This window comes from Symsagittifera roscoffensis, chromosome 2, assembly GCF_963678635.1.
Source record: "Symsagittifera roscoffensis chromosome 2, txSymRosc1.1, whole genome shotgun sequence".
In the NCBI taxonomy this organism is placed as follows: domain Eukaryota; kingdom Metazoa; phylum Xenacoelomorpha; order Acoela; family Convolutidae; genus Symsagittifera; species Symsagittifera roscoffensis.
In genome coordinates, this window is record NC_087063.1 from 61,336,816 (window position 1) to 61,359,289 (window position 22,474).

General features: G+C 44.0%; 3 protein-coding genes across 3 annotated transcripts in view; all 3 read left to right on the top strand.

The window, feature by feature from the left end:
• The window catches only part of LOC134839565 (flotillin-1-like), a 108,065-nt gene that overhangs the window by 39,319 nt on the left and 46,272 nt on the right, over window positions 1-22,474 (top strand). The window lies entirely within an intron of this gene.
• LOC134839564 (flotillin-1-like) overlaps window positions 1-22,474 on the top strand; it is a 62,333-nt gene that overhangs the window by 39,317 nt on the left and 542 nt on the right. The window contains exons 2-9 of the mRNA XM_063855154.1: window positions 13,509-13,562; window positions 13,628-13,703; window positions 13,844-13,934; window positions 14,046-14,189; window positions 14,640-14,759; window positions 19,507-19,602; window positions 19,906-20,058; window positions 21,145-21,681. Of these exons, the coding sequence (XP_063711224.1) occupies window positions 13,517-13,562; window positions 13,628-13,703; window positions 13,844-13,934; window positions 14,046-14,189; window positions 14,640-14,759; window positions 19,507-19,602; window positions 19,906-20,058; window positions 21,145-21,681 (1,263 nt within the window). The 5' untranslated portion in view covers window positions 13,509-13,516. The remainder of the gene's footprint in view (window positions 1-13,508; window positions 13,563-13,627; window positions 13,704-13,843; window positions 13,935-14,045; window positions 14,190-14,639; window positions 14,760-19,506; window positions 19,603-19,905; window positions 20,059-21,144; window positions 21,682-22,474) is intronic.
• LOC134839562 (uncharacterized) overlaps window positions 1-22,474 on the top strand; it is a 239,426-nt gene that overhangs the window by 5,432 nt on the left and 211,520 nt on the right. The gene's annotated exons all lie outside the window — the stretch shown is intronic.

The window sequence follows — 22,474 nt, forward strand, 5'->3', positions numbered from 1 at the left end:
CGGGTACACGGGAGTATCGAGTCGGGTGTGAGGGAGGAGTCTTGAGCTAGGTACTGGGGTACAAAACAGGTAAGGGATCTTAGGGGTGATTGGCATGACAATTATTATTTTAAATGATTGATGGTGCTAAAACATAAAATGTATCTGCATGTTTTTAGAAAATTTAAATTGAACTATTTTAGTAGGGCGAAAAGGAGAGGGTTTTTAATCATAAAAGTAATAGGGTTTTCTGGTTAGGGACACAGCTTGTCGGTCTAAAAAATCGGGTGTTATTTTCAGATTGATTTGTTGAACTCATATTGACTACTCATCTATATTCAATTGGAAGAAGAAAACGATATCTCAAAAAGATAAAACTCAAGTTGCTCAGGTAAAACTCAAGTTGCTAATACTCAAGGACTCAAGTGAAATCACAGAAATGGCAGATCGATACTGGAAGTCCATGCCGTCGGCTCTGAAAAAGCCCACACTTGACGAATTGTACAGACGGCTGAGGGACCTGGATTGTACTCAAGTGGACGAGAGAATGGCAGTGATGCTGAATGCCATCCTACAACTGGAGGAACAGGGCGAGTGTCGAGAGTCTGCGACGGAAGCGGTTTTGATGGTAGGCTACACCACTGATGGGGTGTCCAATCAAGAACAAACCAGATGGCTGTCCTGGAACGTGAATGGAGCGATAAGGGGGTTCGACTTGGCGAGGAACCCTGGCCTGAACAACAACACAGAGCATGGCGCGGGGGAATTCCCACTGCCGGTCAGACCATCAGTCAGGTCCGCAAGCCAGAGTACGAGTAAAGTACGGGGGAAGCTTATCCGGACGTCAGTGACGGGGGAAGCTTATCCGGACGTCAGTGCCATGAAAAGAGAACTCGAGAGGACCCAGCGGGAAAGGAATAAGGCGAACCTCGACCGGGATCAAGCGGTGCTTGAGAGGGATCCAGCGCGGAGAGAACTGGACATAATGAAAGCTGAACGGCTACAGGCAGAAAGGGTGCGGGAGAATGCCGCGAATTGTGAGCAGCTGAAGCAGGCTCTCGAGAGAGATCAGGCAAAACTTGAGAGGATCCAGCAACAACAACGCGAGCTCGATATGCAGAAAGGGGCTAGGCCCAAAGAACGGGTAGTGACTGTCTCAAGGCCAGAGTCACGCATGGAAGTGGATGAAACTCCTAGGTCGAAGGGACGATTCAACCTCGATCGTGCGGCTCAGGAACATATGAACGAGGGGCTGGAGGTATGGATACCACCCGAATCAGCGTCCTCCCTGCGTGGAATGAAGACTCAATTAATACGACCATTGATGGACGTCGCGCTGCCTGGATATACACCGAGTTCGACCCCGGGTAGTAGTCAGGTGAGTGGCGGCTCGTCACGATTGAAAGAGTTGCACGAGAGGCTACAGCTGAGGAATCGCGAGAGTCCGGCAAGAGCGGACTTACCCTCGACTTGGGGGGAGCAACCTGTCAGGAGTGTGGTGATCTCGAGCTACAAGAAGAATACGGAAGGGAGATATCGCAAGCACAATCGGATAGACTGGAATGCGGCGCAGAGGGAGAGGAGAGATTGCTTCCACGACGCGACTTGGGTGGAATACTTCACGTATCCGCGAGTGCCTGAAGGCGTGGTTCACTAAATCATTGGGGACAGCTTGCTACGGGTGCTGACTTACCCTCGACTTGGGGGGAGCAACCTGTCAGGAGTGTGGTGATCTCGAGCTACAAGAAGAATACGGAAGGGAGATATCGCAAGCACAATCGGATAGACTGGAATGCGGCGCAGAGGGAGAGGAGAGATTGCTTCCACGACGCGACTTGGGTGGAATACTTCACGTATCCGCGAGTGCCTGAAGGCGTGGTTCACTAAATCATTGGGGACAGCTTGCTACGGGTGCTGACCCGGATCCAGTCCCATTGGCAAACGGGAATCTTGAGCTTCGCTGGAGCCGCAACGCCGCAGATGTTAGCGAAACTTGAGATGTTAGGGATGGTGAGTGTGTACACGGTCACCCTGATGGTCGGGACGAATGACGTGTCCAGGGGGGAAGCAAGGAAGGTGACAAGGCTGCACGAAAAGATGAGCTGCATTCTCGAGGAAATACGGATCCAAATGGATCCGGCCATTCTCACGGTATGTACTGTTCCCTACAACATGGGAGCGGATCAACATGCAGTAGAGATGAACACAAAAGTGCGAGGCCTGAACGAAACAGTCAGGAAGATACATCAAAGGAGTGTCCTTCCCCTTAGGCTACTGGACGTGGCTGAGCAAATGGAGCTATCCTCTTTCCCTGACGATGCATCTGCGGATGGCATTCACTTTGATAGGCCCAGAGGGGTGGAGTGGTTGAACAACGTCTTCCAAAGACATATATGCGCGCTAGAGGCGGAATTGCTGGAGACAGCACAGGTCACGTTCGGACCACCTCCAAACCCACCCTTCTTCAACCCGAGATCTTTGTCCAGTCGCTTGGGCGAGAGAGCCGATTCTAGAGACAGTTCGAGGAACAGCCGGGCCAAGTTACCGAGCACCACGCTCATGGAAGCTGATGAAGCGACATCAGCGACTCCTCAGGGGTCGATAATATCCTCAGTGGTGGTTGCGGAGAAAAAGAGGTCAGAGAAGCCACTGGAGACCAGCAGACAGAGATAAAGAGAAGGTCAAGGAACTGGATCTGGAGGACCTAGAATGTAGGCAGGAGCTAGCGAGAACTTTGGGTCTTGAACAGGTGTCACACGAAGACTTGGGGAGACACAGGTGCGTGGACTGGTTGAAGGCTTATGAAACACGTTTCTCGAGAGCGAAGTTGTCAGAGACAGCGGACCTGACTGGAATTCCCACAAAGTCGGTGATGGGACCAATTAATTACAGACCTCTCAAGTCTTTGGGGAGCCGGGACTGGTGGTGGAGCCTCCCAAGCACCGAACCAGCATTGCCAGGATTAGAGTGGCCACTCCAGCACAGTTGAGAGTGGTAGACAAACTGATGAACCCGAGAGAGATGGAGTTACCAGACGCCGCATATGAAGGCGCAAAATTAGCCAATGACCCCCGATATGGGAAACCCTGCGGGCAGGCGCAATTGGCCAAAACCTTGGCAGTTTACGACAGGGCAGACCCGGCTGCAGCAAGGGTGGTTATCGTGGCAGGATCAGATTTTGAAGGTACGTCTCCCAAGTTGTTTTGGCCAGAAACCCTGATATATGCCTTGCCGGGAGCGGAGCTAAACCAGATGTTGACCCTGGTGGTGGCAATGAAGTCAGAAATGCCCTGCGAACCTGAGTTACTGCTGTTTGCAGGGATGAACGATCATCTGCACGCAACGGGATTTCTTGAGCAGCTCAAGGGTGGTGAACCTAGGCCAAAGGGGATCTGGGAGGCCATCCAGACTTTATTCGCGGCCATAAATGAAGTACAAGAGAATGTTGCCTCAAGATTCGGCTCCAAGACAAAAGTGGCGTTCACAATATCCCCCGGGTACTCGAGCATGCCGCTTGCTCTGCAATTCGTGTACGCGATCTTGATCTTGATTGCAGAGGGGAATGGGTGGCGTGTCCTGATGGCAGCTCCCAACCGAGAATTGGAACCGACGAACTTGAGACTGCGCAAATCAGAACTCGCGGCGGCATGGGCGGATGTCTCCCATGCATTGAGAGGCTTTTACGAGTTAGCCGACATCCTCATCGTATTAGACGAGGTCCTCTTACTGGAAATATCTAACTTCGCTAGGCAACTTAAGCTCAGCCCGATCATTAGGGACGATCATCCAGTGGTAGTTCACCTGACGGCTAGTCTGTGGTTCCGGGACATGGAATTGACCATCACGAGCTCGACCAGCAGATCTAGAGGGCCAAACAACGAAACGAAGAACGTGGCCGCATCGGAGAAGCAACTAGAGTCGATGGTGCATCGGTTGGCACAAGAGGGAGGCAAATGGTCCTTCTTAACACCAAGATTGGAAAACGCCACAAGGAAAACAAGAGAGGATGCGCCGCTTCTGGTGAAGCAGATCTGGGATTTTCTTGAGGAGCAACTGGGAAAAGCTGAGGAGAGGGAGATGACGGTTGGCAGGTTCGTCACAGCAGCCAATGAGGTCACAATTGGAGGATTCTGGAGGGAGCAAGCGTGGGGTGAGCTAAAGACGAGGAGGGATTATGAGATTCTCGAGTTCTTGAGTCCTTGTTGGGGAAAAGAGTTCCTGACCAAAGTGTACAGCGCGAAGGAGACTATCTTCAAAGCGTTCATACAGGAGGTATTGAATATGCCTATCAGTCTGTTGCTGGCGCTGTACCTGGTCTACCCGAGATACTTGTTTAATATGGGCCCAGCATACATGTTCAGTCGTGGCGTGGACGCCCTCAGAATAGACGGGTACTTGACGTTAGTGCTTCTGACCCACGGTGAACTGGCGTCATTCCACCGATTAATGAGGTATGGGGAGCCCCTGTCGATGGGAAGAACACACTCGAGTATTGAGACCTACTCATACAAGTGTGCGGCCGGTCTAAGGACGCTGCTAGTGCAGTATCTACTGATGCAGAACAGGTACCTGACTGGTGAAGAAAAGAGCCCGAAGACAAGAGAGGAATGGAGAAGAGTGAATGGAGGCATGCCCCTTTTGACGGACCTATGCCTGGCCATGAGATCGGATCCCATGGGGATCATCCGGGGGCTAGGGGAGGTCGTGACCTGTATCTACGGACCGGCCGTCACGTTCGCGTTTCCAGATCCTCTGGTGACTGCTTATCGATACTCCGTAACCCACGTGAGCCTCATAAGCGTACTAGATGGAACGACACTGAACTGGTGTCAGCAAGAGGTGCTAAGGGCACAAATGAGCAACACGGTGCTCTTCGGAAAGGTGAAGGATCCGGAGTTGATCGTGTACAGTTTCCGAGGACAGCTGCAATGCCGGATGGGAGGCAAGCGCGAGGGCCCCATCGAAACCTACCCCAAGTTCTGGAACTTGAATCCCTTGGCAGCCAATGGGCAAGAAATCTTGAGAATTCCTGCATGGACGAAAAGCTTCGAGTTAGTAAAAAAGGAGCTAGAGGCGATATTGGAGAGAGAAGCCCTACCAACGAGCATTCCCGAGTTCCCCATAGTGAGGAGAATGACCCTAGGGATGAACAGTTCCCTGGTTGTCCCGTCCCCTTACGCGAGAACCACAACCGAAGAACGGCAGAAGGAGTTTACCGACGGCTGGGATCCGCTCTTCATCGGCTACACTGCAGCGATTTATTTCCATACCAGCGATGTGAAGATAAACTCATGGACGACTCAAGCCAAGAAAATGAGAGGGTCGATGCCCCCGAAATTGTAAGTGCGAGATGCCTTGAGAATACTTAAGCGGGCAAGTCTAGAGAACCAGTTGCCGGCATGGGACGACGGCAGGATGATAGTGGAGGAAGGGCATATCGCACTGAAAGCAGACGAGATGCTGTTTGCCACAAGGAGATACCGGGCACCTTACGGACTAGAGCAGGTGGAACGGAATAGGGAAGGAAAGAAGCTGGATGCAGCAGGTCCATTGTACGTGGCACTGACAGAACACAAGGGGACGAGTCCAACGACACCATCACCCCTTTCAGTAGACACCCCTGGGGATAAAAAGAGTGGCACCACCGTGGGAGATCGATTCAAGAGGATTTTTGAGAAAAGAGAAGCGGAGTCGGGAGATGAGAGCATGGATGAAACTCTCAGTGAGGCAGGAGAGGATATAGAGGTGGGAAACACACCGGAGCAGAAGCCAACGGAAGTGGAATTCACTGCGCAGGAACTGTTGAAGGATCTGAGTGAAGAAAACTGGGCAGATACCCCCACGCCACCTTTGACCTCGTCCCCCCGCAAGTACTCAGAGATGTCATTGACAAGCGAGAATCCCAACATGGGAATGATCTTCTTGAGTGCGGAGAGAAGGGAAAAGAATACCTTCGAGGGAAACAGAGACGCCTTCCTGGGCACTCTGGACAGAGATGCTTGGCGAAAGTTCTTGAGCGATTTCAATCGAGAAGTGGATGAAGACACCACATTGGATAATTTCAAAGAGGAACTGTGGGACACGGTGGTGAAGTTTGGTGAGCCTGTCCTGATGGGGACGGGTTTAGAAGAGAAAGCCAGAGTAGAACTGCTGAACAAGATGGTCGAGTTGAGGAAGTCAAGAAAGACCAGAGAAGACAAATGTAAAGACAGCTCTACTCCGAAACAGAAAACTGACAACAAAATAATTAAATGTACAAGGGGGGATAAGGTAGGAACTAGTAATATGATTAAAAGTACTAATATCCTTAAGGCTCGAGCAGGGGGAGGCAAGAGTTGGCTGGAGAAAAGGAAGTTGAATCAATGATGATAACGACGACGCCCCCGAATAAAGACGTGAGATCTCGCAAGAGGAAGAGAGACGTGGAGGGATTGGGCAGTCCTTCAGCTGACGCGGTCTCGGAAAAAGACTTGAGAGAGACGGCCCCCATGGTTCTGGCGCGATGGAAGACGGCAGCCTACAAGATTGGCTATGAACCGAGGAAACTGCTCGACATAGAAAAAGAAATGGAAAACCCCACTAGTTCAGTAACAGAGGAGGATTTCAAACCTCAGACAATAAAGATGAAACGAGGTTCGACGAGCGGGCAGACCTGGGAAGTGGATGTTGGCAAAGAATGGGTCTCAAGTGAACATCAGGCTGTTGGGAAACAAGTGACCAGTGATCCTCTTGAGAAGAATAAAACCAGAAATACCTCCCGACCGTGGTGGATAGCCCTCGAGACATTGAAGGAGATGGAAGACTGTTTGAAGAAATTGAACAGTGGAGTGGCCCGCAAACGACACAATTGGGCCACCCAGCAGAAGGCTGAGGTTAACAAGATAGAATTGGCAAACCAGCTGAAGAGATCCTGGCAGAACTTATTGAAGGATCATTTTGAAGAGGCGATGAGGACACCCTCATCGGCACCGCCGCTGATGGCGAATCCCTTTATCAGGACTGCAGGACAACTGATGTTCGCGTGGAGCCTGTTGGGGATAGAGCTGGAGACGCTGACTTCGTACGATAAGTTGAATTTGGGAGGCAAAAATCTAGAGATATACCGAATGCTGATGCAGCACGTCGCCAGGGACAACTCAGGCTTGAGTCTGGCAAGAAGGAAAGATGCAACCTGTTTCTTGAGGTGGACGATGTCGATGATGACTGACAGTACCATCCTAGCATGTCATCAGAGAGCAGTCAGAAGCAAGACGCTGGAAAGGAGAGTCTCCACAGTCATCTTGAATGTGTACCAGAGCACTGGGATAGAGAAGGAGGATGGTTCTAGGCAATCTCTGGAGAACCATAGGAAGTTAGATGAGATACGAAGGTTCTACAACAAGAAGTTCGAAGAGAAACACGACGTTCACCGCAACCTGGCTTCGTCAGGGGAGTACTTGAAACTCAACAAAAAGGGAGAGTACCAATATGTTTCTGGAGTAATGGGAATGGCGTACAACCCCTTCTTGGACCTGGAAGCTGGAGGTGCCCACAGAAACTATGAAGTGGGGGAGCTGCTGAAGTTCTGGACAGAGAAGATAGTGGAGATAGACACTGTGGAGAGAGAGAGACCTAGCCTGGGTCTGGTTCTCGAGAGGACGCCGGAAGTGATAAGTGTGCCACGCTCAAGTAAAAGAGTGGAGCTAAAAATGGGTAACGGGAATGGCGTGTTGACCACGAATCTGGGAGTGGTATGGAAATTACTCAGACCCTCTTGGTGTCCACATCCCCATGCGAGTCTGATTGAGGAGGTCACTGAGAGAGTGAGATTGGCACCGACAGAGGATGAGGATTTGGCGACCTTGAGTATAGTGCACAGACTGATCCTGCCTCAGATGAAAGAGTCGAGTGAGGTGACGAGTGGAACAGGGTCGGTGAAGAGGATGGAGCCGGGCAGTTGTCTTGATTCGACATGTGGCAACGGCGAACATACTTGTGATGGACGATCATGCGTCAGGATACAGTCTTTCCAGAAAGAGGAACTCATCACATGGTTTGAGGATATCACCGAAAGGGAGAAGAGCGAGATACAGATAGTGGCTGAATGTTACGCGAGTACCACCGTGAACCTAGCGACAGCCTTGGGATTTTTCTCAAGAATGTGTAGTCTCCAATAACTGGAGAGGCTAGAGTCAGAACACCACCTGGTGACCGCGTTGAGCGTGGAATCATGGCCCGGAGTGTTACAAGTGAACCAGAAGCACATCAAGAGTTGGAAGATTGGACTCGAGGCGGAGATGGGATTTCCCATGAGCGAAGCCTATGGATTGCCTCTAAATGCGAAGTCCTTAGTGGGGTCAGTGCTGGCTAACCTATGTGGAAGCCACTATCCACTACACATGGCGATGGTGGAGGTGTGCAGCCAGAGGGTATTGATAGACAAAGCCTTCTCAGTGCCCAAGTGCGTGAGACTAGCTCGGATGTCACATCATTCACACAAGCTGTTGAGGAAGATCCGAGGAGCAGTACCAAAGGAACAAAGAGACGACTTGAGTGAAATCTGGGGTGAAGAACTCCTAGGCTTGGAGGGCGAAAACACAAGTGATCACGGGAGGCAAAACGTGGTGGGGAAACCCGCAGTAGGTGCTCCAAGCTCGGAGGAAGTCGACATGATACACGAGAAAATGATGGAACTTGAGCCTCTCCTAGAAGCTTCGGGAGAACGCAATCTTAGAAGCATCGAGCTCACGCATGGGGATTGTCCATGCCACTGTCTGGCGCAGACAGTGTGGTACCCGGACCGCGCCAATCTCTGTCTGATCTGGGACGTAGAAGAAATTAAGTCACTGGGACTACCGGAGCATCGACAAAAGGTGACCATCTTGGTGGTGAGCACGATGCTGGCTCTGCGATGGATTGAGGAAAACATAGCGAAGTATAGAGAATCGAGAACGCCAACAGCTGAGTCGATTCATGCGATCGATTACAGCAGGAGACTAGAGTTGTTCGAGACCGCATGCAAGGTATTCGCCATACCAGTGGAAGTCAGACATATATGGAGCCGCCTGAGATTCTTTCCTTGGTTTCGTGCGACGTTAACATCCTGGTTGTATGTAGTGACAAAGGACCATATGAGGAAACATCAAAAGGAATATCGACAATTCCAAGCTGAAATAGGACCAGATGCCTTTAAGAGACCTCTGCTAACCCATCGAAATGCGATCACGGCGGGGTGGAAAAGAGTGGGCAGAGTATCCAGAGACAATTCTAGAGCGAGGGAAACGATACTGGAGGAGGACCTGGCGAGGAATGTAAGCATGAGTCTTCACAACTCCTTCTGTTTGAACCGGGAGTCGAAGGTGAAGAGCCTACCAAGTCAATTGAAGAGGTTGCAAGAGCAGAGGGAGTGGATGCGATTCTATGAACAGCTGAAGGCCTGGGAGGAAATTGTGATCAGCTCCGATGACGAAGAGGCACTATTGGAACAAATTACAGTGCCAAGAACACCGGTATCGGGTACCTCGAAGGCGAAGAACACGAGGTGAGCCAGTGGCTCGAAAGGAAATTCTAGAGTCTTGAGTCTTGAGAGGGAGGGGGCTTGAGAGTGAACTTGGATGAAATCTGGGTTCACTAAAAAGAAATTTTGGACGAATAAAATATTGTTATTAATATGATAGATCTATTATATAAGTCAAAATGATGCATGACAATTTCCTGACTGAATAGGACAAAAGAAATTTTAAAATTACCAGCTTAAAAAGCGGGGATTCACGGGTGCAGGTGTGTGCAGATTTTGATTGCTGTTTAGCGATAGTGTGAAAATTTTATATGGTTGTGAATTTTGGAAGGTAGATAAACTTAAGTCCGATGCAAACTTCTGTAAATGACCACTGGCACTGTATCTTGAGCAACACTCGGTTCTCTGGGACTCACTGGCAGATGACAACACACGATGAGGACATCGATCTCGAGTCCGGGGAGTATGTGCCAGTCGGTCATGTCTGGAGGTTTGACCTTGAGAAACACGTAATTTTGGAGTGAAATTTTAATTTTGGAAATTTCGAATGGAGCCTGTCATGCTCAGTTTTCTCGAACCAACTGAAAACGCAAAAGTCAAAAATCAGAACGACCGAATTAACAATTGCGGGAAACTACTCAAGAAAAAGGCAGGAAATTGCTATTCGCAATTTCTCGATACGAAATAATAAGAGAGTAGAGCTGTCTTATCCTGAAAACAGGAAAATAGAATACAGACTTGAGAAAGGACGACTATTCGAACGGAAAGGAGTGAACATTCAATGGAAGAGTGGACAACTCGAGTGTCCCAATGGTTCATTCAGAAACTTTGATTCTTGAGACAGAACTTACTTCTGTTGTTAAAACTAATTAGCTTCAAACTTATTTAGTTATATTATTCAACTCTCAAGCTGCTCATCTTTTACTTACTCCTCATACTCAAGTGCATCGACATGTGAGTTCTCAATTTAAATTTCTCGAGTGTATTTTATGATAGTTATGTTGAGATAAGGCGAGTTTTAGGTTGATCCATCTGAAATGGATCAAAGTTCCACTGTCCAATAAAAAGTAACTAAGCGGATTGTTCCGACCCGGTTTTTAACGGCGTTCATGTATTTTGGGTATTTCGAGACCTAAGTATGGGGACGTTTTTATTTCTAGAGTGGGGGGGGGGGGGGGTATTTTGGTAGTGGCCTTTAAGCTGTAACGGGTTCTAGTCTAGTCTCATGTCGCAAGCGAACCGAATTGGCTCCGACCGTTCTTGAGGCAGAAAAACACAAGAGATAGTGTCCCTGACTTTTGAGCCAATGGTTATAGGGCCTATTTTTCTTAAGCCTCATATGTGACTAAAGTAGGCGACTGTTACAAACTTCAGCCGTTGCAGGGCGAAAGCTTTGTCAACAATTCAACTACAACTGAAGATGAGGCACGACTTGACATTAAGGCAAACGGACTCTGGGGTTCACGATTCAGCCGCGCTTCCTTGATGTGAAAATTTTCAACCCCCATGCCAAAATATCGCGAAAACTGCAGAAGGATGCATACAAATACCACGAAACGCTGAAGAACTCCAAATATCAGCAAAGAATTTTAAACGTAGAGCAGAGTAGCTTCTGCCCGCTAATTTTTGGATGCACCGGTGGCGCTGCTCTAACAGACACGCGGACGATGCAGCGATTGGCCGAAAAACTAAGTGAAAAAAGACAAGAAAGCTATCCAGAATCTATAAACTGCATGAGAACTAAAATAAGCTTCGCGCTCCTGAGGAGCTCTATACTTTGTAGAAGGGGGTGCAGATCGCTACGCAAAGTTCAATTTATCGACAACTCCATAAGCGCTGTTGTAGAGGAAGGACGGCTAAGATAAATTAACATTATGACGATGCATTTAATGCTGATTTATGACTTCATTGCTGATATATATGCATTTTTATATCGCTGGTATGGCCCTATCCAGCTTGTGCACTTACGTAACTAAACGGAAGGACCCCTTTTGTAATTTAGTTTTTTTTAATGAGAATAGAAATTAAAGAGTTAAGAATGCCTTTAACTCTTTAAACAGAGAAACAATGCTGAATCATGTTTTTTCAAATCGCCCCGAATTATATAATTACACCCATTGCGCGTATGCAAACCTAGTTACCTTTTTTACGGAAGCTCTGTCATAATGTCAGAAGACGGAACTCAGCAAGGTGATCCTGAAGCCCCACCCCTTTTTGCGGAAACAATTCATACACTAGTCAAACAGTTGGAGTCGAAAATTAACATCTGGTATTTAGATGATGGGAATTTAGCCGACGACTATAAGGTAGTACTCCGGGACCTTAAAAACATTCTGAAATCGGAACAAATTTACGGCCTGAGCTTAAACACTGAGAAGTGTGAACTTTGTTTTTTGGGACCGACTACTAGTACACAGTATAATTCAATTTTAACACAATTTCGAAAAATATGCCCCAAAATAAAAATAAAAACAAAAGAAGAACTCCTCATTTTAGGATCTCCAATCGGCGAACTTTGCCGAAAAGAATTACTCGACGAAAAAATTAGGGAGCTTGAAAAAATCTCGGATGTCATTGACAAACTAGACGCCCATTATGGTTTTTACCTCCTGAAAAATTGCTTTAGCATGCCAAAACTCCTATATTTTTTGCGTACGAGCCCTTGTTTTTTGCAAAATGATTTTTTGGAACGCTACGATAAATTACTAAGAAATTCGTTATGCAAGGTCACTAACGTGAAAATGGATGATAACCAGTTTTTACAAGCAGTTCTCCCGGCAGCCAAAGGTGGCTTGGGCGTTTCTTCCGCTCGTCTACTCGCTTTACCCGCTTTCTTAGCCTCAGCAGTAGGAGCGAAAGATGCCTTGAGCGAAATCTTTGGTTTGGAGCATGTGGATGGAACCTATGATGATGCGCTTAAACGGTGGTTTGACCTTGGAAAAATTGAAATGGCTCCGAAAAATGAAATCCAAAAAAATTGGACGGAGCCAATTTTTGACAGCGAAATTGCAGACTTGATTTTACGACTCGAACCAACGGACGTAAAAAGGTTCAACGCGTTCCAAGATAGATTTGGCTCCCAATGGTTGAACGTCATCCCGTGCAAAAATTTAAGGTTAAAACTGTCGAACCAACAACTCAGAATTGCGATAGGACTTCGATTAGGATCAAAAATATGCGAACGGCATAAACGCGTGTGCGGAAAAGACGTTACCGAGGATGGTTGGCATGGTCTTTCTTGCCTCAAAAGTGCAGAGAGATTCTCTAGGCATTCAAACCTGAATGCCCTTATAAAGCAGAGTCTATCATCTACTCACATTCTGTCTGTTTTAGAACCACGACACCTCTACAGGACCGATCAGAAGCGACCAGACGGTTTGACGCTCGTTCCATGGGCTGATTGTAAGCAGCTCTTGTGGGATGTAACGGTAGTAGACTCCTTAGCCCCTTGTAGGATTAATGCCGGGTCTGTTTGTAACCCTGGTACGGCTGCCGCTGAAGCGGAAGAGCGAAAAATTGACAAATATAAAGATCTTGTAAATGATGGATATCTTTTTCAACCGCTAGCTTTTGAAATTCAGGGCGCGGCCGGCCCCAGCACAGAAGTTTTTTTGAGCAAGCTTTGTAAGAACCTAAGCATATGCACTGAGGAACCCAGAGCAGGCAGCTTTTTAAAACAGAGAATCTCCCTGGCAATACAGATTGCGAACGCCGCTTGCGTACTCGGAACAATAAATGACAAAATAACTTTCGACGAAATTTTTTACTTGTAACACTTGTATATTATATTATCTCGTGTCGAGTTGCGTGTTCTTATTGAAGAAGCGTAACCCGTATCGATTTTAAATGAAAAGGACTTAAACACTTGACATCTTCTTTTATCATTATCACTTCCATATCTAGAAAATTCCAAGGATTTTGACTGGAATACATGATGAAGGGACTCATGACTGTAACCTCGGTTACTATGATACTTTTGACCTTCTGATTACCTTCGGCAGCTGAGAATAGAAATGAATATTTTTGCAAGTTTTAGAAATAATGAGCTTCCATACTTGTGGCCCAAACGAAGCGATGGTGGTTTCAGGTTCGCCGTGAATTTACTTTCAAATAACAAAATCTTGGACTATTTGCGAATTAAACCGCTTTTAGGATGTTGCTATGAGAGACCGCTGTTGATCCCCGGTGGAAGAGTTTTCAAATGGCCAATTATTCAAAAGCTACAAAAGTAAGATTTACCATAAGCATCTAATTTAATAAACTGGTCATTAAGATAATTAAACTTCCTAGCAAAAATCTATTAATTGATCGGACGAAAAAAAAACACTTCGATTAACTTCTGAGGATTTCTTCTTTTGTATTTCTTAGACTTTCTCTGAATACAATGACATTCCGAGTTGACTCCAATAATGTATACACAAAGAAGGGCGTTGAGATATCCGTGACAGGCATTGCGCAGGTAAATTACCTCATTTGACCTTAGAAATAAATTAAAGTATAATAAATTCGACCACTGAAAGTTGACCACCTCATAGTTACTTATCAACTAGGTGAAGAATGAAAAGTTTAGGTGAAAATAGAAGGGTCCAAGGAGGACATGTTGGCCAAAGCATGTCAACAGTTTCTGGGGAAAAGTGAGAGCGCGATACACAATATCGCTCTTAACACGCTGGAAGGTCATCAGAGAGCAATTATGGGGAACATGACTGTTGAGGTAAAATCGAAAAGATTATCTGTCAAATTATCATGGCGGGTGATCACCGCTTAAATAGTTTTGCTGCATGTGATGTTTCATTTAACACTGGTGATTTTAGGATTCACTGCTCTATCTGAAAGGTGATGCATATCAATGTTTTTTAGTTTTCAATCATAGCTTTCTATCTCGATCCTTCTCATTCTTGTTTTTAGCTTTTCCTCTGTCAGCTTTGTTGTACTCTTCAGCGAATAACATAATTTGTTTTGCGTTTAAATAATCTGTTCAGCACAACCATAGCAAAAATGCGCTCGCTGACTATTTCAATGGGCAGATTTTTAAAATTTTATTTTCTGCTACGTGTTTGGGCATGGAATTTGGGCTGTTAGTTGACTTGATAAAACCAATTAGTCAGAGTGATGCAATTAATTATAATAATGATAATGAATGTGAATTTTGTTGGGCTCGTAGGAGATCTTCCAGGATCGGCAGGCGTTCAGCAAACATGTTTTTGAAGTAGCGTCTTCTGATCTAGCCACAATGGGAATGTCTGTCATCTCATACACTATCAAGGACATCAGTGATCACGAGGTACGTTCTCATGAATATGAATAATCAGTTGATAGTTAACAAAATATGGCAAAGGATTGCAATAGATAACATAAATAATTCTCTGCTGAGAATTGATCAGCAAGTATTAGCGCCAAATAATTGAGCTACATCAGGCGAAGATGTAATTTAAATGTTATTACAGTGGCGAGGATCCAATGGTGCTGCCTTGTGTTGGACCCGATGTGCGAAAAGTCGCCGCAAATGGTATCAAAACCCTCTCCCGTGTTTGGGAGCGCAGAAAGCATGTTCAAAAGTGTTTTTGGTGGCGGAGCGTCAAAGTCGGCTGGGCTGCTCCATCTATTAATACTTATTTTTCTTGTACGTGCCGTGCCGGCTTTAACGCAGGCCCCTATATATGCCCTGCTTGTAACACAAATATCTCAAGAAATTGTATGTGTCACTTGTGCGGAAGGATTCACCTAAAATGTAGTTGTTGCAAACCTCAAACAACACCACAGAAACTTTCACTGTCCAACTTTAACGAACACGAATAATATCATGCCCCTCCCAGTAAAAGATACGCCTAAATAGGGAAAAATACTAAGACCACTAATTTCGCCACCCGAGTAACAAATCACCCCAACGATGCAAAAGCTAACCCTCAAAACCATACAGCGCATACTACGTTTTCTACCCATACCCGACCCTAGCACATCCTCCCGGTAACCAATCCCTATGTACAAAATGTCTTAATTTTCTTCAACGGAACTTAAACGGAGTATCATGGGTGAATACCAAATGGGTGAACACTTATGGTTGAATACCAAATTCATATCGCTGCTTTCCAAGAGTAATTTTAATGGAAAAAAACGGACTCCCTCGCTCGGCCCAAATTATAATATCATCAGAGGACCGAAGGAAGTAAACTGCTTACGGCCGTTCACAATTCTGTTTCATACGAAGAGTTGCAAACAGTGGAAGACGGGTCTTGGTTGAGAGGCGCAGTTTTTAATAATTAATGCCCAACAACCAAAGCTTCCGCTTCACAAATTTTTTATTCCCCGCGTCGTAGCTGCCCAAAATACTATAAGGCTTCTATTACTCAACTGCTCGCGGTAGACAATTCCATTGTCATGGGAGATGCAAATGCTCACTGCTCTCTCTCTCTCTCTCTCTCTCTCTCTCTCTATCTATCTCTCTGTCTCTCTCTCTCTCTCCCTCTCTCCCTCTCTCTCTCTCTCTCTCTCACTCTCTCTCTCTCTCTCTCTCTCTCTGGTATTCAAATATTGCAGAGGATAACAAATGCGCCTCTTCAGGTAAAAAAAGTGCTGACTCTGACAGTACCCCTTTGAACGATCACTAGTGCTCGTTTAAAGTTCGGCAACTCAAGCTCATCATCCACAGACTTATCTTCAGCATCAGCGTCCTTTTCACTGTCTTCATTTTGGAAGCCACTTAACTTTCACGGTATACCTCAAACATCTGGGACCAACTGCCATCAATTTTTCAACACAAACTTTTAACTACTATGTAGGATTTCAGAAGTATTCCCCCACCAGAACTAACTAAAGACATTAAATTATGGGACTACCGCACCGTCTCTGTTTTGAGTCGAGCTCGTACATAATCTCAATCCGTTAAACAGCCGCGGTCATGCTAAAATTCTTGATGTTTTTTTTTTTACCCTTGCCTAACTTTTGCCGAACAACAAATGCACAGCAAGCAAAGCCATCCTCAGGGTAATGGCTCTGAAGGCGCTGTCTTGTTGACACGGGGTCAGTAGGCTATGCCTGTCCAGCTTGAATCTCACGCTGCGAGTGATACATCCATGAGTAAAATGCAGTAAGTGCAAAGCTCAGCTCTGTGAATCCTGACTGGGTGCATTAAGATGAGCCCCATTGACTGCCTACAGAGTGCAAGCAATTCAATGTCATAAATTACCACAAATTAACTGTTTCCCACTTCGTCCTCAGGACCTACTTGCCAATAGGCCCCTTCCGTTTATACCGTGCTCATCTTCGACTGCGCCACCAGCATTGCGTGAACATTTTAATTTCTTTTATAGATTAACTTGAAAATTTAATTATAGATTAACTTGAACAATTTTTTAACCCGTGTGAGTCTTTGAACAATTTTGTTTGCCTGCGAGCGTTCATAAACAGCAGTCTTAAAAAACTTGTGATGACATTTCACACCAACCAATTGCGTAAAGTCGTAGACTAAGCCCCCCGCCCAGAATTCACCCCTTGTGACCCCAGAAGTTTCGATAACTGAACAGACACTCCCTCGCTCGACTAAGTGACCCACGTCCAAATAACACCTGGATGCAGCCCCTACCTATATACTTGCATGAATAGGATAGACCCAAATATCCCTCTCAACTGTTCCTTCTGCCCTGCTCACACACTGCTGAACACCTATCTAACTGACCGCAAAATAGAACAAACTTGACCCCAATAGACTTGTGGGTTCGGCCGATGGAGTTCGCAATGTTCCTTGAACTCGTAGAGAGCATACCGGACGCGCCGCAAGAAACTGACTTATACCAACTTTATTTACAGTTTCGAGTGCAAATGTATTAAAATCGGGTACTAGATTTCTTTTAAATTGTTGTTAGGTTGTATCATTTTTGTTGTTAGATTTTATCATTTTTGAGGAGCTTTAGCTGAAGTGATACCCCGTTGTGTTGGAACATAATTTTTTCTGTTGGTTGTAAATTTACCAACTGTTTTCTTTACAATTTTAGGATATCAACAATTTTTGGATATCAAGCAGCTGATGCAGGCTTAGCGTTCTTTTGCCCGCTCAGCATAGAATTGTTGCTCATGTTTGCGACAATGGAGGTCTTAGCTTGATTCCAGCAGTGAGCTTCACGTTTTGAAATTGTTTGTCTGCTTGTTTGTTGGCGGCTAAGTTTCCACAGCATGGGTTTTCACTGATGAAATCTATAAAAAAAAATTTTATAATGAAAAGTTATTTTGATGCATTCCTGTTATGGTCCGCGTAATTGAATTCTAAGTAAGCTTTCCCTATTTTTTCTGTGGAAAACTATCGTTTTCTACAATTTAGGAGATTTTTTCTTCATTTCAGTGGTATCAGTATGTTCATGCGTATCTGCGTCGTGAACAGAAATCCTTTTTGATCGTTTTCAAAAGAAAGCGGTCAAATGGATAACTGGACAAAAAAATCTTGTTTATTAAATGCGAATCCTCATTTTTCTTCCATCACAAATGTTTCTCCTCCTGATGGCTTAATTTCTTGCTGATTTCAAAACTAATAAATATAGGAAGCATTGTATCAAATAAGCAAATAATCAAATTTCGTCTCAAAGAAGGATAGAATTTTTTCGCCGCCGAAAAACGAAGATAGAAAAGGCAAAAGGGGAGTTTTCATTCAGATCATATAGACTCATAAACAGAGTCTAAAAATTTGTTGATAGTCGTATGATTAGGTTGAAGAATAAGTTCCATGGCAATAATGTGGAAATTTAACGAAAATTTTCCGAAATAAACGTCTCCATCTGGTAAATTTTTTCCGATTGCGACAGGTTCAGAACTTTAACAGACATTATTTTAGAATGTGACTGGGACCCAAAGCCCTGCTGTGGAAGGATCAATAAAATGAGCGTTTTCGTAGATCTGTCTAATATTATGATTTCTGATTACCGAAACATGAGAAAAAAGAATTTCAAAATGATTCAAGCGCTTGTTTTGATTTTGTCTTTCATGATTTCAGTGTAATCTATTGTTTGTGGCTAGTCTTGGAAAAATTGATGATGTCGTTTGCACGTTTTTATCCTTGTGATAAGCATGGGTGTTCCAACTTATTTCTTTTTTTCCCCGTAAACACAACTTTTTTCACAGGATGACTAAAATTTTATTCGTCTCCCACTCTTTACTTCGTCAAATAACCGTTGTTTTTTTTAATGCTGCGGTTTAAATGCCCGTTGTGTTGGAGCATTATTTTTTATGTTGGTTGTAAATTTACCGGCTGTTTTTTTTTTCTTTTTATCCGTCTTAAAAGGTTTTAGCTTATAATTTATTGGCTAAGACCTAAGAGGCTTCTTTTTTTACTCGTTTGAGGAGTAAAAAGGTTTTGAAGTGACTTGATTTCTTGAGTTTTTTTAAATAAAAACGATTTGTTTTTGGGCGCAAGGTGTATCTGCTCAAGAATTATTCGCTCTGTTACTGCTTTGTATTTTTTGTTTCGATGCTTATTATTTTAACGTTTAATGTGTCGAAAAAATTTTCTTCGGTTTTCATCTTATTTTTGTCTTATAGTCTGTCATACGATGTTTTTGTTGTATCGCAAATTGTGCAAAGCTCGCTTCGTCCATAATTGTTAAGATTTTAAAGGTGCACGTAATTCAGTTCCAAGAGAGTGGATTTTTTCCCCTGTTTCTAAATGTTGAAAGAAAGTTTTTCGATTTGTCGGTGCATCTGCAAGTAGTAATATCCATTCGTTTTTATCGCAAGTGATGCGAAGCTATGCTTCGCCTATGTGTCATAAAGTGAAGTCCCCGTTCAATTGAAATGTTCTAAGAGCTCTTATTCTGAAAACTCGTGCCTGTTAATCTTGTCTGATGCCAGATATTTTATTCCTCTCAATTCATGGCTATCGTTTTTTTTGCAAACCAGTTGGCAGTATTTCACTCGCAGGATTCTCATGCTTTGAGTTTTTTTCAGTTCAAACGAGACCTTTTCGTTGTTTCCTAAGATAAACTGTATGTATGCTGAAATCTGCTACCAAAACTACTGTGCAGCGGTAACCAGTCTGTTTTCTTCAGGGGTACCTAATGGCACTTGGCCAAGGCAGAACTGCTGAGGTGCATAGGGATGCACGAATAGGAGAGGCTCAGGCGAACATGGAGGCTGGAATTAAAGTAAGTCATCAGAAAACTGAATCCAGAAATACTTGTTTTTATCAATTCTTTTTCTTGATACTATTATTTATGACCATTACTATCTCATTAACTATTTAATTATGTCAAAATGGCCGCAGTTGTGGAGCAACGATAATCTTCTTTGATAGATATGAACAGGTTTCAGGAAATTTTTCTATCCGTTCGAGATATGACTTAAATTTAAATGAAAGTTAATGTGCATGAGATTTATAGGCTTCGTGATGTTTTGAAAAATCAAATACCGTCAAATATATATACCACAAGCACGTTATTTGTGTTTAGGAGGCTCAGGCAAATCGGCTGAAGTATGAAGCCAAGTACGCGAATGACGTCAAAATGGCAGAGTCCCAGCGAACATATCAAATCGAACAGGCAAAGTTTAACGAACAAATATACATTCAGCAAGCTCAGGCAGATTTGGCCTACGAATTACAGGTGAATACGTTATGACGCAATACATAACTGCAGAAAGTGTATTTAATTTTGCCTTTGTTGTATGTCATACCAACTTCAAACTAATATACTCAAATTGATGCTGAGCGGAGAACTGTCATTTTAGCTACAGAATGGTTCTAAATTTGAAAAATTTATGTAAAATGACATATAATAGTTTGTAAGGGTGGCATATCGTGAAGTTTAATAACTGATATGACCTTGTTTGATATATTTTTTGTACCATATGAATTTGAGAGTCAAATGTGAACATTTTGTTTAAAAGTGCTCAAGATATGCCAGACGCAAAAAAAAAACATTATTTAAATTGCTGATTTAAATTAACCGGATAAAACGCTTTAAACTGGAAATTTAGCACGCGTTTTTCTCAAATTGGTTTGAGTTTAGGTTAAAATTCATGAAGACAAAACTTGCTTAAAATTTTAGCAGAATTAATATGGTGTAATTCGTTTTGCAAAATTCGGGCCCAGAATTTTACTCCAAAAATGGGTCATTTTGGCTTTTCTTAGTTAATAGAAAATTACGCCAAAAGTACCCAGTCGATCCTAGACATAATTGTATCAAAGTGAGCCCCTTACGTAGTCCAACAAACTTTGACAAGGGTATATTCTCCAAAAAAATTGCAAGCCGTTTAAAAATTGTTTTTAAATAAAATGTTGGTCTTTTATATAGTAAAAACGACCTTTTTTTGTCTATCAAACAAAAATAAATTAACTTATACAATGTTTTGGAGAATATATCCTTCTTAAAGTTTGTTGGACTACGTAAGGAGCTCACTTTGATATAAATATGTCTGTGATCGACTGGGTAGTTTTGGCGTAATTTTTGATTAACTAAGAAAAGCCAAAAATGACCCATCTTTGGGGTAAAATTTCGGGCCCGAATTTCGCAAAACAAATTACACTATATAAATTCTGCTAAAACTTTAGGCAAGTTTTGTCTTCATAAGTTCTCACCTAAACTCAACCCAATTTAAGAAAAAAGCGTTTTAATTTTCAAGTTTAGCTCATTTTGTCCGGTTAATTCAAATCAGCACTGTATTTGTTAAAAGAATTCATTTGTTTCAAGGCCGCCATCCAAAGGCAAAAAATTGTTGAAGAAGAGGCAAAGATTGTCGAAATAGAAAGAAAACAACAGATTGCTATCCAAGAGCAGGAGATCCAGAGAAAGGAGAGGGAACTAGATGCTAATGTCAAACAGCCCGCTATGGCTGAAAAATACAAGAAAGAACAACTTGCCAAGGGTCAGGCGATGAAGATTGTCAATGAGGCAGAAGCGGAGGCCTTGGCTATCAAGTTGAAGGGCGATGCTGAGGCTGCGGCTATCAACGCTAAAGCCAAAGCGGAGGCCGAACAGATGGCACTGAAGGCGAAAGCCTGGCAACAGTACCAGGACGCTGCTCTGGTCGACATGGTGTTGCAGGTGCTTCCCCAGATGGTGGCGGAGGTGGCCGCGCCCCTCACTGAGGGAACTAAGGGCATCAAGCTAGTAGCAACTGGAAGCGACGCCCAGATTGGAGCGGCAAAACTGACCGGTGAAGTGCTGGACATTGTGGAAAGACTCCCACAAGTTATCAACAACATGACTGGAGTAGATTTGTCTAAAGTACGTAGTTGCAATTAATCTCTTTAAATAATTCGTTGCTACGACTACCCGAGCTAATGAATATGGATATGGATGTGCTTCCACGCAAAATCAGGTAGCGCAAGTACAATTAAACATTGCCGGAAGTTGACTGATATATGTGAATAAAATCATGTCAGTCGTGAATCGTGCTGCAATTTCAATTTCATCTCCCCCCATTCTCGCGTGGGGGGGGGGGGGGGATAGCTCAATAGGTACTTGAGACATGTTTATAACCACTTGAAAATAGTTTGAATGATATGAATTATAAAACAGATTTTCCAACGAATATGGAAAACCAAAATATTCAATAATAAAGTTCAAAAATTTCGTTCATAGTGAAAAAAGTATCAAAAAACTGAGGCATACAAAGCGACTTTTTTCTGTTCTAACTTTCTTTTAAAATTTCGATTTTTTTCTTTTCAAAATTTTTCTCGATACTCACATAAAAATTCAGTCGGTCAATTAATTGCGTGCTACGAACACATCAACCATCTATTTGCGTTTGCTGACGTCTTTTTGTAGCTTTGTACCGTTTTTGCTGGGGGAGGAGATAGCTCAATTGGTCATTGCGGGGGGGGGGTTTGCTCCGTTGATCCGATTTTAATTTTCAGATTTCCCAGCGAAAATTTACTTACTGATCCAGTTTTCTCAAATTGGGTCAACTTTATCAAAAAAATGCCATTCAACAATTTTTCTCGAAATTCATAGACTAAATTCATCTACGTTTTTCTTTGAAATTCGAAAGCTGCGATTTTTTCAAAAAACAAGTTGG